Source organism: Typha angustifolia, chromosome 14, assembly GCF_048772165.1.
Source record: "Typha angustifolia cultivar Huaian chromosome 14, ASM4877216v1, whole genome shotgun sequence".
In the NCBI taxonomy this organism is placed as follows: Eukaryota; Viridiplantae; Streptophyta; class Magnoliopsida; order Poales; family Typhaceae; genus Typha; species Typha angustifolia.
Window position 1 is genome coordinate 10669250 of NC_133252.1, and position 14554 is coordinate 10683803.

The 14554-nt window shown below is 35.0% G+C and overlaps 1 protein-coding gene across 4 annotated transcripts; it reads left to right on the forward strand.

The window, feature by feature from the left end:
- Positions 1-1341: 1341 nt before the first annotated feature.
- LOC140775786 (uncharacterized) lies at positions 1342-13734 on the forward strand. Of its 4 annotated transcripts, XM_073119218.1 has the most exons (10): positions 1342-1593; positions 3283-3407; positions 4598-4770; positions 5174-5267; positions 10703-10813; positions 10935-11024; positions 12309-12394; positions 12544-12608; positions 12679-12788; positions 13426-13734. In XM_073119218.1, the coding sequence occupies exons 1-9, from the start codon at positions 1389-1391 to the stop codon at positions 12786-12788; spliced, it is 1059 nt and encodes a 352-aa protein (XP_072975319.1). In that variant the 5' UTR covers positions 1342-1388; the 3' UTR covers positions 13426-13734. The 4 variants fall into 4 exon arrangements, 1 of the variants encoding a protein (XP_072975319.1); XR_012106811.1 differs by lacking the exons at positions 1342-1593; positions 3283-3407; positions 10935-11024; ... (2 more) ...; positions 12679-12788; positions 13426-13734 and adding exons at positions 5968-6044; positions 6171-7853; positions 7951-8027; positions 8178-9129 and having other exon boundaries at positions 4723-4770; positions 10703-10842; XR_012106812.1 differs by lacking the exons at positions 1342-1593; positions 3283-3407; positions 10935-11024; ... (2 more) ...; positions 12679-12788; positions 13426-13734 and adding exons at positions 5968-6044; positions 6177-7853; positions 7951-8027; positions 8178-9129 and having other exon boundaries at positions 4723-4770; positions 10703-10842.
- Positions 13735-14554: the final 820 nt, after the last annotated feature.

Genomic DNA, 14554 nt, shown 5'->3' on the forward strand with positions numbered 1-14554 from the left:
CTCCTTTCTAAACAGGTCAACTAATGGAAGAGTCGGTTTCATTGTTCAATAGTCTATGTCGTGGCCATCTTTGCATGTATAAGATGTGGACAATACAACTCTGCCTTGATAGTGGAAGCAACAGCGGATTGGGAGGCTTTCCTAACTATTCATAATCTAGAATTTATAGACATTTTGTTAGGATCAAACTCTCTAAGGCTGATTAGAATACTGAAGGGAAATAAACAGGCACTATAGGTCATGAGTCCACTATTAAAGACATCAATCACCTAACTAGCAATTACCAAAATTACAAAATTAATCATATTAATAGAGAAGTCAATTGGGCTACAGACTAGTTAGCAAATATGGGGAGATATTTGAGTTTTGGTTATATTTGGGATGGGGGTTATAATCTGGAACTTGTATAAATTTTGGCCTCCGACTCCAATGGAGCCTTTTGCAACCCGACAATTATCTGATAAATTTATAAAATTGTCCTTTAAAAAAAGTGTGCTGATTTTATCAAGAACTGTCCAATCTCAAATTATTTGTTGTTATAAAGGACCACAAGATATAGAAAAATTCAATTTCAAATTATTTGTGGTTACAAAAATCAGAATCCAGATAACTTTTGTTTGTTTAGTATGGAAATTTTGAGACATTAAATATTAAGAATTGAAGAGAAGAGTCAGACTTACAAATTACAAGTCATTGGGCATCTAAATTGAAGATAAGAGAAGAATCTGGCTTACTATTTAATATCTAATAATATCTCTTGATGTGATATAACTTAATTTTTCTCTTCTTTTCATTGAAAAAGATAACGAAATATTTTAGAGGCGGCTTGATGTGATGTTCCTAAAGATACTGTATCAATATATATATATATATATATAGTAGATTATTCCTGTGTATATTGACCATTAATCTAACTTAATCTCCTTAATTTTGATCCTAAATGATTTAGAAGTCTTGTCTTGTTCTTTGGTTTTGTATTTGAGACTTAAATGTTAGACTGCGGTTTTTCTTTTAGCTGTTGATAGTTGATAGTTGATAGTTGATACTTGAAGTAATCATTATAGTTATATAGAAGTACATAATTGTATTTAAGAGGTGCATTCAAAATTATTCTTAAAAACCTTATGCATGAATAATGGATTTCTGTTTCCAAAAAAAAAAAAAACTATTTTGATGATTTCAAACACATAAACTTTTGGATTCAATCAAAAAAAAAAAAAAGAAAAAAAAAGAAAAAGAAATCATTAGTTACACTTTATAATTTCTTCCACTAATCCCAATATTTTAATACTCCCAAGAAGCTTCTGCCTACCAAACGACTAACCCAATTCCTAATAGTAAACTAAGTGCAAATATATCCTCTCCTCAAGCTTTTATTGCTTTATCCAATGGAAGTCGTCTCAACGGCTCCGATCCCTATTTGTCTCCTCTCTCCTCGTCTCTCCTCCTCCTCGCACACTCTCTCCCGCTTTCCGAGAAGAGTCCTCTCCTTTCTCCGTTTCCCATTACCCAGCTCTTGCCCCAAAGAGCGGTATCGCATCTCGATGGCATCCTCCTCCTCCTCCTCCTCCTCCCCCTTTTCTCCCCCTCTCGGTAAGCACCTCTTATTCTTCTTCAGCTCGATACAATGATGCCGGATTCGGTGTTGTGCTGTTGAATTCTACATTGTTATGCGAATTCTAGATTTGGGTCGGATGCAAAATTTTATCTTGGTAGGGAAAGGTATCTCTTTTGTAATCTTGGATATCTAATTTAACGTGAAAGTTATGTTCTTGATAACGGAGAGGGACAAGAATTGCACCGGTCTAGTTGTTTTCACATGAAGGAAGGATTGGGATAGATGATGTGCTGCTACATGATTTGTGGTTTTACTTTTCTGCACTGGAGCCAGTGGAAATCGGAACATTTTCGAAGAAAAGGGCGTAATTCTGTAGAAATTATTGTTCTAGTCTACGATTGTATATAATTAACCAGGTCGAATGATAAGTAACTATAAATTCACAAATTTCAAGAAGAAACTCAATGTAACAGTAAAATGGTGCATTTTTTTTAAATTTTTTTTTTTTTTATGCTGCAACTTGCATCGAGGATATTTGGCATGTGGAGGAATGCATAGCTGTAAAGAAGATAGGTGCCCTCTCATGCAGGATTAATTGCTGTATGACTTCCAAGGTGCAATCCAGGGCTATCCCCTTTCCTAGTGCAGTGTGGTGGAGATATCTTTCGAATCATATCCTCAGTGTTTTAATATAGGCTAGAGTCCTACACAGGACTCCTGGACTGTGCGGTAACCACTCTGCATAATATGCAGGTCGGCTCCATTTTGTAACACATGGAGAGAGCAGGGGTTTTTAGAGCCCTTTTTTTCTCGATAATATTACAACTTCCTAGTAGTTCCAATTTGGTAATCCTTGCTTCCTGCAAATTGTCTTGGGTTTGGTCCATCTTGGAGAATTTATAAATTCTTGACATCAATGGAGTTAATTTAGTAAATGACCTCTTTGTTCCTAGTTGTCCCTCATGCAGTTTGATCAATGGAGTTCTACCACTACCATTGCACCTGCCATGGTTCTTCCGGAATGCAACATTACTCTTTTAATAGAAAATTACCCTTCTTTTATCTATAAGGAATCCACAAAAGGATACAGAATTACCTTTCCTCAGGAAAGTGTTAAGAATGTCTGTTACATCAATCATGAAAAAGAAAACAGTATTAAGATATTCATTGATGTCTTAGTTTTATATGACATCCAACTTTCCATTTATACATACAATTTTTCTCAAAAGATTCTCAAGGTTTCTGCTTCCCCACAGTTCTAGTCATAAATTTGCCTTTTCTACTATGGAATTTGTGCTGTAACATGCATTTGTTAAAAAGATTCTCAAGGGTTCTGCTTCCCCACAATTTTAGTCATAAATTTTTGTCCCCTTCTCTACTATGGAAAATTGTGCTGTAACATGCATTTGTTAACTTGGGATTCATTACACTCAGAAAGACAGCATTCGTGGACCTATTAATTATATCTATAATGTAAAGTGAGAAGATCGTAATTAGCAGAAAGAGGCTTACTTTCATTCGCATTATTTTAGAATACACAAGTTCTGTAATCATCTTTCTACGTGTTCCTTCTTTGTGTCCATGATGCCTCTTTTCTGTATGTCTGGATCACATGTTGTCTATCATTTTATCTACTAATGAAATGGTTGGTGTTTACAACAATTTTATCAAAAGATAAATTGCTTGACAAAAAAGGATGTTTAAAGCTTGTTTTCTCACATTAGTGGCTGCAGACATACTTAATGATGCAGGATTGAAGATATCATCTCCTGGTGTTGTTGGAGAGAATGATTTGTTGATTGTGGGGCCTGGTGTACTTGGTAGAATTGTGGCCGAGAAGTGGCAAAAGGTTTTGTCAAATTACTCTAAGATATTTAACTGTTAACATTACATGTTGTGCATGTATGCAAATTGTAGATGAATGCCGGTTCCTAAATTTTTCTTGCTAATCAAAATTTGTCAGTCTGAACTGTTTTTCGTGACAGCAGTGCACACAAACCTTGGACTATCCTGTCCTTTGTGTCACTATATTGCACACAAGCAGTGTATCTTGTTTTCTTTTTCCCACTCCTTAAAGAAATCATCTGTATAGCTGCCATATTGTCCAAACAGGGCCCATGAGTTTCTATCAATTAAAGAGTGAACTTTCATCCTAAAGAGGCTGAAGGATGTAATTTGATGAAAAATACACAAGTGAATCAACCTAGTTATGCTGTTAGAAATTTATTAACTCTGGTCTTATTGATGCTATTTTTCAGCATGAGTAATGCTGGAAAAGTGTTTACTATGTTGTACTGATAGCTTAAGTTTTGTGAGGCAATTTACATTATATGATTACTTACTATTCTAGTGGAAAGAACTTTTAAGTTTAGATACATGTCTACTCTGTTAATATCATGGAATTGTCAAAGTATGAATTCATTTCCTAATTTAGTTTCTTGAACAACCTGCTTTTCAATCATTGGTATCTTATCCTCATGCCGTATTAAACATTACGTATTAGTAAATAGTAACTACAAATAGTATCTTCTTTCATTTCTTTATGGGGCAAAGGGATAACAATGGTACTTATTATTTTGAAAGCAAGCAGCTATGCTTTTCCGTGTCCCTGCTTGACAACACTGTCATTGCAAGTGCAAAGTTCTGTCTTGTCCATATTGATATCTAGATTTGGAGAGATTAAAGACATCTAGATTTGATAAATTTGATGGATGAGATTTGATTCATTGAGAAAATAAAAGAAAATTGTCCTAGTACAGATATGGCCACATCATTTATGGAACAGTCAAATTTCCTATTACTTCAGAAATATGTTCTTCCATGACATGGCTATACCCCTTAGACTTGCCAAATGTATGATATAATTGATCATTTGTGACAGTATTCTGTGATTCATGCTAGAAGTTTGTTGCTTTCAAATATCTTATATTCTTTTTATCCTTGAAGCTGTTATTATCCTAATTGCTTCCTCAATATCCTTGTGGCGTGTGATATTTTAATCAAAATAAGAAAAGTCTTCTTCCTTTCTTATCTTAATAGGAACATCCAGGAAGCAAAATCTATGGTCAGACAATGAGTACAGATCATCATGATGAGTTGGTTGAAATTGGGATCATTCCTTCACTAAAAGGATCAACAACTGCTTGTAAAGTTCCTTATGTTATTTTCTGTGCTCCTCCATCTCGAACTGCAGATTATCAGGGTGATGTCAGGTAAATGGCAGTCTATAATGCTAACATGTTGCCATTCAAGCAAGCACAAATTTGCCATGATAAATAGTCATTTTTACTCATACCAGCTTTTTCCTAGAAATATGAAGACAGTTGAGTGTAAACCAACTTCTTAATTATAGACTATAATATCTGAGATTTCTATATTTGTCCTTCTGCTATTGTGGAGTAGTAGTATTCTTAAAATAAGCAATTTTCATATATTTTATTACATGATTTTACATCTAAGTACATGGCAAATTTGTGTTGTTAGCTTTGATGTCTTTTTTACTGGAATTTAATTTTATATTTGATATTTCATTTTGATAAGATGTTGTATCACTTGTATGCAGTCATTGAAGTAGAAGGTTGATATGAATAATATGTTTGAATTCAATATGTGCAGATTGGCAGCATCAAACTGGAGTGGTGAAGGTTCTTTCCTCTTTACATCTAGTACGGCTGCATATGACTGCAGCGACAATGGCTTCTGTGATGAGGTTTTACATCTAATACAAATTATCACTACAGTGATCACACCGTTTGCTATGTCATACTCTGAAGTCCAAAATCTGAATAAATTCATCTTTTGTGAATTTAATTTTTGATGATTTAACATTTTCTGCAGTTTGTTGACTATATCATAGCGATTGATTTATCTTGTCAGGTACCTAGTAATAGCCTTGATAAGAATCATTGAAAGGCTTTGTTTTACACTGGTAAGTAGAAAAGGTACTAGATTAGAGAGTAATTAGAACTTAGTAGTGAAGAAAGAACTAGTACAACCCAGAACATGAGTTTGATCAGTAAAGCACACTTGAATCCAAGGTTCCCAGTTTCGGCCGATCCCGAGTGGGATCGGCCCTAGCTGATCCCGATCCTAGCCGAAACCAGTCAGTTGACTGGTTTCGGGCCGATCCCGATCCTCGGCTGCGGTTTCGGCCGAAACCCGATCCGTTTCGGTCGGGATCGGCTGTTTCGGCCGATCCCGACCGAAAAGGGTGGGAACGGGTCGGATCCGACCCGGGGGACATCAATAATTGATGTCCCCACCCCCCACCTGCCTCTCTCCCTTTTCTCTCTCTCTTTCTCTCTTTTCCTCTCTTTCCTCTCTTTCTCTTTTTTCTTTCTTTCTCTCTTTTCTTTCTTTCTCTCTTTCTCACAGATCTCTTACTCTTTTTCTCACCGGTGACTGAATAGTGAGTAGATCTCCATCTCTCCGGTGATCTCGATCTCCGACGACGTTATCCGACGACCTCGATCTCCGGCGACTTTCGGTAAGTTTTTTTTTCAGTTTTTTTTTTTTTTTTTTTTCCATTGTGATGCACCTGCAGCAAGCATGCTGCTGCTGCAGTAGAGAGTAGAGACTATATTTTATTTTAATTTTAATTTATGTTTTTTAGTTGCAGAGCTAAAATATCAATGGCTCCAAAAGAGAAGTCATATGATACCGATATTGGGTGGCAACATTGCAGCACTATTGGGCAAGATAAAAAACGCGTTAAATGCAACTGGTGTGGAAAGGAAATGAGTGGTGGTGTCAGCCGTTTGAAAGAACATTTAGCTGGAAGACAAGGAAATGTAGTAGCTTGCACTCAAGTGTCTTTGGAAGTTAGAAAGCAGATGTTGGCTCATTTAATTGGCAAAAAGAAGGATAAACAATCTGCACAACAAAGAGAGTCAATGATTCGTGAAGAATTGATGCATAATCCCGTACACATTGATGATGATAGCAGTGAGCAAAGTGAGGAGGATGAGGAGGACAGACAGATGAGGAGGGCAATAAAAGAGAGCAGAAATATGCATAGAGAAGAGGAAGAGATGAGAAGAAGCACTGGTGGTAATTTTCAAAGATCTAGATCAGTTAATATACGAGGAGAGAGAGAATATGGGGGCAGTAGTTCTACCCATAGGACTCCTGGTGTTACAGCAGAGTCTGAAAATATTGGACCAATGGATACATATCTTCAAAAAAAAGGGGTCGTACACAGACTTTAATCAAGACAGCTCTCAAAGGAATTAAAAATGCAAAGAAACACATTGGTAAAGCTATCTCTAAATTTTTCTTCTACAACCATATTCCTTTCAATGTAGCTGATAGCCCTTACTATCACACTATGGTGGATGCTATACAATCAGTAGGGCCTGGTGTTCTCCCTCCTAGTTCAAATGATATTGCTACTAAATATCTTGACTCAGAGGTAGATGAACTTCATACTTATATTGAGACATTTAAACGGTATTGGGATGAATTTGGTTGTACACTGATGTGTGATGGGTGGAGTACACAAAACAGAAGAAATATAATTAATTTCTTAGTGTACTCTGGCATGGGGACAATATTTTTAAAGTCTGTGGATGCTACTGCTCATTTTAAAAATGCAGATTATATTTGTCAGTTGATGGATGAGGTGGTACAAGAAATTGGTGAAAAAAGAGTAGTCCAAGTGGTTACTGATAATTGGGCAAATTATAAAGCTGCTGGAAATTTACTGATGATTAAAAGACCTCATTTATATTGGACGCCATGTGCTGCACATTGTATTGATCTGATGTTAGAGGATATTGCAAAAGAGCCTGAAATCGACATGGTCATATGTGAAGGTCAGAGGTTAACAAATTTTATATATAACCATGGTTGGGTTCTTAATTTGCTCAGGCAGATGACTGGTGGTAGGGAGATCATCAGACCCGGCGTCACTAGATTTGCCACTCACTTTTTAGCCTTGGAGAGCATCATGCGCTACAAGGATGATATTATGCGGATGTTTACATCACAGGAGTGGTCTATGAAAATTAAGAATATGAAACCTAAAAATAAATCTTTAGGTGAAACTTTGAAAAATATGGCTCTTGGAAATACATTTTGGGATAATATTACAATTGCCACCGCAGTATTTGAACCTCTTGTCAAAGTATTAAGACTTGTAGACAGTGATGACAAGTCTGAGATGGGTTTCTTATATGAGGCAATGGACATAGCTAAAGAATCAATAAAAAAAATGTGGGCCAAAGTTATAGGAAGTGGTGGAAGATGATTGATTCTAGATAGAACAAACAACTACATAGAGATATACACGCTGCTGGTAAGCATGCTTTTAAGTTTTAAGTTTTAATTTACTTTTATTTATGAATATTTAAAATTTTGAATGCTTACAATTTACAAATTTTAAATTTCTACAGGGTATTTTCTTAATCCAAGATTTCAATTCTCTAAAAATGTCAATAATGATAGTGAAGTCTTGTTGGGGGTTAGGAAGGTAATCAGCAAGCTTGAGCCCGATATTCATAAACAAATCCTGTGTGATAAAGAAATGAGTTATGATTCAATTAAATAATTTTATTATTATTTGTTTCAAGTTTTAACTTTCAATATAATCAATAAGCTAATAATATATTTCTGATTTCAGATGGAGAGATATAGATTAAGAGCTGGGCAATTCAGTACTGCTAAAGTTGCTGCAGCTATATCTCATAACACTCCAGCTGAATGGTGGTCTATTTATGGATGGGAGGAGGCACCAAATTTGACGCCAATAGCAAAGAAGATTTTAAGTCAAACTGTGTCTTCATAACAGTATGAAAGAAATTTGACTACTTTTTCCTTAATCCACACAAAAACACGCAACCGATTGACAATGGAAAGATTGGAGAAGTTAGTTTTTTGTCATTATAATATGAGATTGAGGGAGAGAAATTTAAGAAGAAAGGCAGAAAATGAACAACTGATTGATTTAAATCATGTTTTTGATGAAGAAGACCCCTTGACTCCATGGATCAGAGAAATGGAGGACAGGTTATTAGATGACAGAGATAACCCATGGTTAGATAAAATATTGGGAGAGACCACGACGAGGGTAGAGGCTGGTACGAGTCATAGTCCTGATGATACATATGGTGGTGAGATCGTTCCATCTAAATTTGTTGAGGAAAGTCAAGGAGGCATAAGGAGTGAAGACAGAGAAACTGAGGATATATATACATATCAACGACGTCGTCATGAGATGCATTTTGGTTCCTATGATTATGGTACATCGAGTATTTATTGTTTGGAGCTATCACAAGATCCATATGCTAGTTATTATCCTCAGTATCCTCAGTATTCTCAGACACAAGATCCAAATGCTGGTTATTATCCTCCTCAAACGCAAGTCACACAATAAGATCCAAATGCTGGTTATTATCCTCCTCAAACGCAAGTCACACAACAAGATCCATACAATATGACTAGTATGATGGAATCACTTTTTGGAGCATCAGGTCCCAGACATCAATATTTACAAACTTATGGTGATTATGATGATGAAGACTATAGAAATTTACGAGAACCAGCTCGGTATTCAACAAAGTTTTAAATTTTGAGTAAGTTAATACATTTTTTTAAGTTTTTAGACTTCATATGTGAGTAATTTTTGTTTTCTTATTTTTTGTCATTTTTCTAAATTTTTCTGCATTTTTAAATAATATTTAGAATTTTATATAATTAAAAAATAGTCCGATCCGATACGAACGGCCGATACGGCCGATACGTATCGTTTTTCTGGACGGCCGATACCGATCCCGATACTGGGAACCTTGCTTGAATCACCCTATAATTCTTATCCCTTTTCAGCCGATTGGCACTGAAAGTCTGAAACAATTTCTTCTGATTTGGAGATGACTCCTAAGAAACTTGCTTGTAAATGCCCTGCGACTTCTAAATAGAAACATAAACCCTATAATGTAGTACCTAAAGAGAAGATTGGAAAATGCATAATAAGTAAATCATTTGAGTTGTTCTATGGTCTTGAAACCTTTTGGACTTGTCTATGAGATTGACCATCAGCTATGCCGGTGCTCTTAATTGTACCAGTATGTGATTTATGAGAGAATCATTTTCCCATGGCGGGCGAAATTTGAGCTAAATGTTGACTTGCAGTCTAAACTATTTTATCCTGTACAAGTTCACCTCTCGAACCTCTACTATTTCTGGTTTTAGGGTGGACGTTTCTGCAGATTTAGAGATATTATTCCATGCTTAATGAGACTTGAGTTACATTTTACTTGAGATTATCAAGTTCCACAAATTCCCATTCAAACTCTAATTACCAGCTAGCAGATCATGGTCCCCTTTGCCTTCTAATTCAATCAGTTTTTTTTGGTCCTCGTTCTTGTTTTACCATGACTTATTGTGTAACTCAAATTGAGGTTGTTTTACCCAAAACAAGATATACTTTCCGCATTCTCATGGAATCCATAGTTATGCTCTGAATTACTTTCTTACCTATTAAGTATTAACTATCTCATTTGCATTAGTTAGAACTTTTCATATTTGTTTAGTTTGACTTAAATGATCTCATATATCATGTTATTTTTTTCAAATTATATGAGAATGTCAAGTCTTCTTTTACTTTAGGCATAAAGTCAATTCTATAATAGATATTCCTCTTTGTTATTCTCAAAATGAGGTATTTATTCTAGGAATAACTATTTTTTTGTTCATCTATATTTTGGAATAAGGGTGTCATAATTACGTTTGATGTGATATAAAATGAAAGAAAAAATGAAATTTTTTTTTAATGAAATTATCATGTTAATATAAAATAGGTTGATGAAATAGATATCAAGAATAAATTAGTAATTGAGTTAGTATGTGGTATAAAATGTAAGTTTGATGAATATTGTTTATATTCTAGAATAGAGTTATTATGATGTATAGCTTGTTATTCTGGAATAAAGAGTTGTATTCCAGAATATGAAATAATTTATTCCTGAAGTAAACGGGCGCTAATGGGTTAATTCTTTAAATTATGACAATGGGTTCTCTTTTCAGTAGTTAAACTTCATATTTTCTTGTAGTAGATTTAATTAGTAAAGTTTTACCTCTTGCAACTGTGTAACATACACTTATGGTAAAACAATAATATTTTCTTTGTTATCTTTCATCATTTTGTAGGAATCTCCAGTAGTGCCAATTGGTAGAAGTCCTCGGACTGATGTACTTCTAAAAGCAGAAGCAGCAGTTCTGGAAGTTGGAGGATGTGTTCTGAGGCTAGCAGGGCTATATATATCCTTAAAGTAAATGTGCGATTGTGCACTATTGTTGAGACACATGCATTAGAAATCAGAGAAGTATAATGTTGGATGAAAATGTGTTCCAATTTTGTTCTCTCCTTGACTGTTTTCACAAAGCAGATAAAGGTGCTCATGTTTATTGGTTGGAGAAAGGAACTGTTGACTCCCGTCCTGATCATATACTCAATCTTATCCATTATGAGGTCAATCGACAACTTCTCTTTGATATATCAGCATTTATGCACAACATCTATAAATCTTTCTCTGTGTGTTTTTGTTTAATGAAATATAATCTGGTACTAAATTTCGTAAATTTTACATTCTCATGTTCTTCCATGGTGGAGAATTAAATTGACCCTAAACTATTCTTGATGAGCTTAAACATCAAATCAGGTTTGAAATGGAAGTTTGCATTAAGTGGTTCTGTATATGTGTATGATGATGCATATTATATCCCATTGATCCGATAATCGATAAAGTTTTTTAATAGAAAATGCTTTTGATCTGCCTGCTGAGTCAAGGATGAACTTCTACCATATTGAGATTATATATCCTGCATTGAAATAAATCAGGCTTATTTCACGATCTTAATTATATAATGTCAATGAGGCATAATACCATGATAAGAGATGCTATAAACCTATAACCGGTATAATTGAGATTCATCTTTGCTCTGTGCCCCTGAAATGCAGGTGATGGTCATAGTGGAGTGCTTAGGATTATAAAGATGCAAGGCTTTTTTGTGAGAAATAAATAACCGAATCCTGAATTGCAGTCAGTGAACATGTAGGAGTTCTGAGTCTAAGAAAGAAGAAAGATATTATGGACTTATTAGGCAGGGAAGAAAATAGATTGCTTGAATAATGGTGAATACCACCATATGAAGTTTACACATTATTTTCCTAGATATTCAGAATGCAATGTTGCTATGTGGTTTTTACCTAGGAAGATTAGAAATTCATATTGGTTTCATTGGCATATCTAGAAACCTGTTGGATTGGCTTTAAAGCATGATTAGATGATTGTCTATTCATTTACCGTGTTAAGCTATCATTATGTGGCCACCTAGGGATTAAATTAGCCTAAAAAGATTAAACAATATTTATAAGTCCAATTCTTCTTTACCTTTTAAAGGAAATTTTATCTTTGTTTTAATGTTTCCCATAACAAGACATCATTCTGCTTTTCCTGTAAAACCATGTGCTTATAGTTTTTGTATTGCGGTTGTTAATATTAAGCTTCTTTAGTTAAATTCCCCACTGCAAGGGATGCCATGGATAACATTTTTCTGAGAAAGCAGTATAACTGTATAAGAATCAATGAATCATATTGTGTTTTAATAAACATATGACAGTTGTTCATGTTAAACATGATAGATATACTGTTTTACTACCATAATTTCAGCGGTTTCCAGATTGAATTTAAGGTGCACTTCTCAGTCTGTAGGTTTTAGAATTTAGACATTAGTACTAACTTATGCTTTGCAGGATGCTGCTTCGCTCTCGATAGCAATTATGAAAAAGAAGCTTCGTGAACGTCTCTTTGTGGGTTGTGATAATCATCCTCTATCCAGGTCTTTGTTAGTTGACTGCCTTTTCTTCACCTACACATTTAACTATGGCATTCTTTATATGGAAACAATTCATCACATGCGGCAATAGTTGTCCTTGTATCTGTCATCCATAAATATTTTAAATGATGTTCAAAAGTTCCCTTCTGCAGGCAAGAGATAATGGATTGTATGAACCGAAGCAGAAAGTTTAGCAAGAAGTTCCAGGGCTTCACAGGCAATTTGATTATCTGTTCTGGGAAAATAAAGCTGATCTGTAATCTAACTGAGTGGTATCTTGATTTCAGGCACAGATGATCCTTTGGGTAAGAGGATGAATAACTCAAAGACTCGTGTTGAGATTGGATGGGAGCCTAAATATCCAAGCTTCCCGGAATTCCTTGAGCTAATAAATTAAGTGAGCTCCTTTTCCATTTTAACAACTGAAATAAACTGTGCAGCGTGATTTGTTTATTTTTGTACATAGGATATTTGTCCTAGTAGCTGCTATTAGGTGATCTTATAATTGCATTCTAATCATTTATGTCAGACATCAGAGTATGCCGTATTTGTTGTGAAGTCCTCTTGTTTTGAGTTTTGGATTCTGTAATATGGAAGAGAATAATGGGGTAAGGGTTTGAAATAATTAATTACTGATTATTTTCATATATTTTTCTTGTCAAAATTCAAGTTGTCGGTCATTCTGAATTACATAGTTATGTCCCTTCTCCATCTAAGGACCAGGATACTCTACTAGACTAATAATCAATGATCAGTAATTGGTGCCTCATGGGTGCAACTAATGGACTGTGACTAGACAGAACTTTATTTTGTTGAAGTTAGAGGATGCCCTTAGTCTGGTCAACTCCCCATGTAACGGAAAGAGCAATAAAGGTTGGTAAACTTCACAGCATTGCATTCAGAACCCATTCCGAGTACATTAGAACTTTGAAGTTGATGTTATAGCTGCTTTTCTCTAGTGTTATGTGGTGCTTCCAAGCTCTTCTATTTAACAATCACCGCATCTCACTCTCATCATGTGTTGCTGTATGCAGTCATCGTCAGATAATGAAGATGGAAATCGCATTGATCCTATGGGACTTCTCCTGATACTGGTCCTAGCTCGTGCTCTTGACGGTCTTTGTCAGGCCACCACCTCGACATGGTACATTCATGGTTTCTTGCTCTTACTGAGTAAAATTTAATTGTATATTTGCTACTGTAGATATGTTTATTCGTCTTGCGAGCTTTGTATTTTGTTTGTACACACAAAATTTTACCTGTTATACAACTCAAATAAGGCTATGTGACAGAAAATCTTAATTGGAGTGAATGATTATATTGGAACTAGAAGATTTTGAGTATGGAGAGTGCAGGAATGCAATGATAAAATACCAACTCCAGTTTTTCTTTTCTTTCCTCTTAGCTCATTCTGTAAGATCTTAAGACTTCCATATTTTTGGAACCTTGTCTACTGGAAAATCACTTATCTCTCTGCATTCTGCTCAATCAAAATGACAGTCTGAAAGTTTCAACCATCAATGTAGAGGTATCAATTAATCATGTCAGGCAGACTCTTTTCTCTGAACTGCTTCCATGAGAGTATCATTTTGTTGTTCTTGAAAAGGACTCTGTTATCAGTGAATTACTCCGAGTCTGTTTCGACTTTCCTGCCAAGAAATTCCCAGAAATGCAACATATTTATTGACATCCAACAAGCTTTTGATATTCCTTGGCTTTCACCTTCTACATTCCAATCTCATCAGGGTTACACTATCTGATGCATTTTAATGGCAAGTTAATGCCAATAAGGAGCAGCTTGATTGATTGAACATTGTAAATGACATGTCAAAGGCTAAGCTTTTGGCAATCCATTCAGTATACATAGGAGCTAATAAGTGGTGCTTGTCTGGTTGTCAGTTTAAGAAATTAAAAAATAATAATTCCAACAGTAAATAAAAGGGAGTATTATCTTTGGCAATTTAACACTTATATATTTCCCTCAAAAAAAAAATCACTTATATATTTATCTGCCCTCTTATCCACTATTACAGTTAAGGAATTGGATTAAAAAAAAAAAAACCCCTTGATATATCCTTTTTAATGGGACTATTCATGTCTTTTATCTGCCCTCTTATCTCTGCTAATCCTACCTCTGAAAATTATCTACCAGAATAAAGAGGC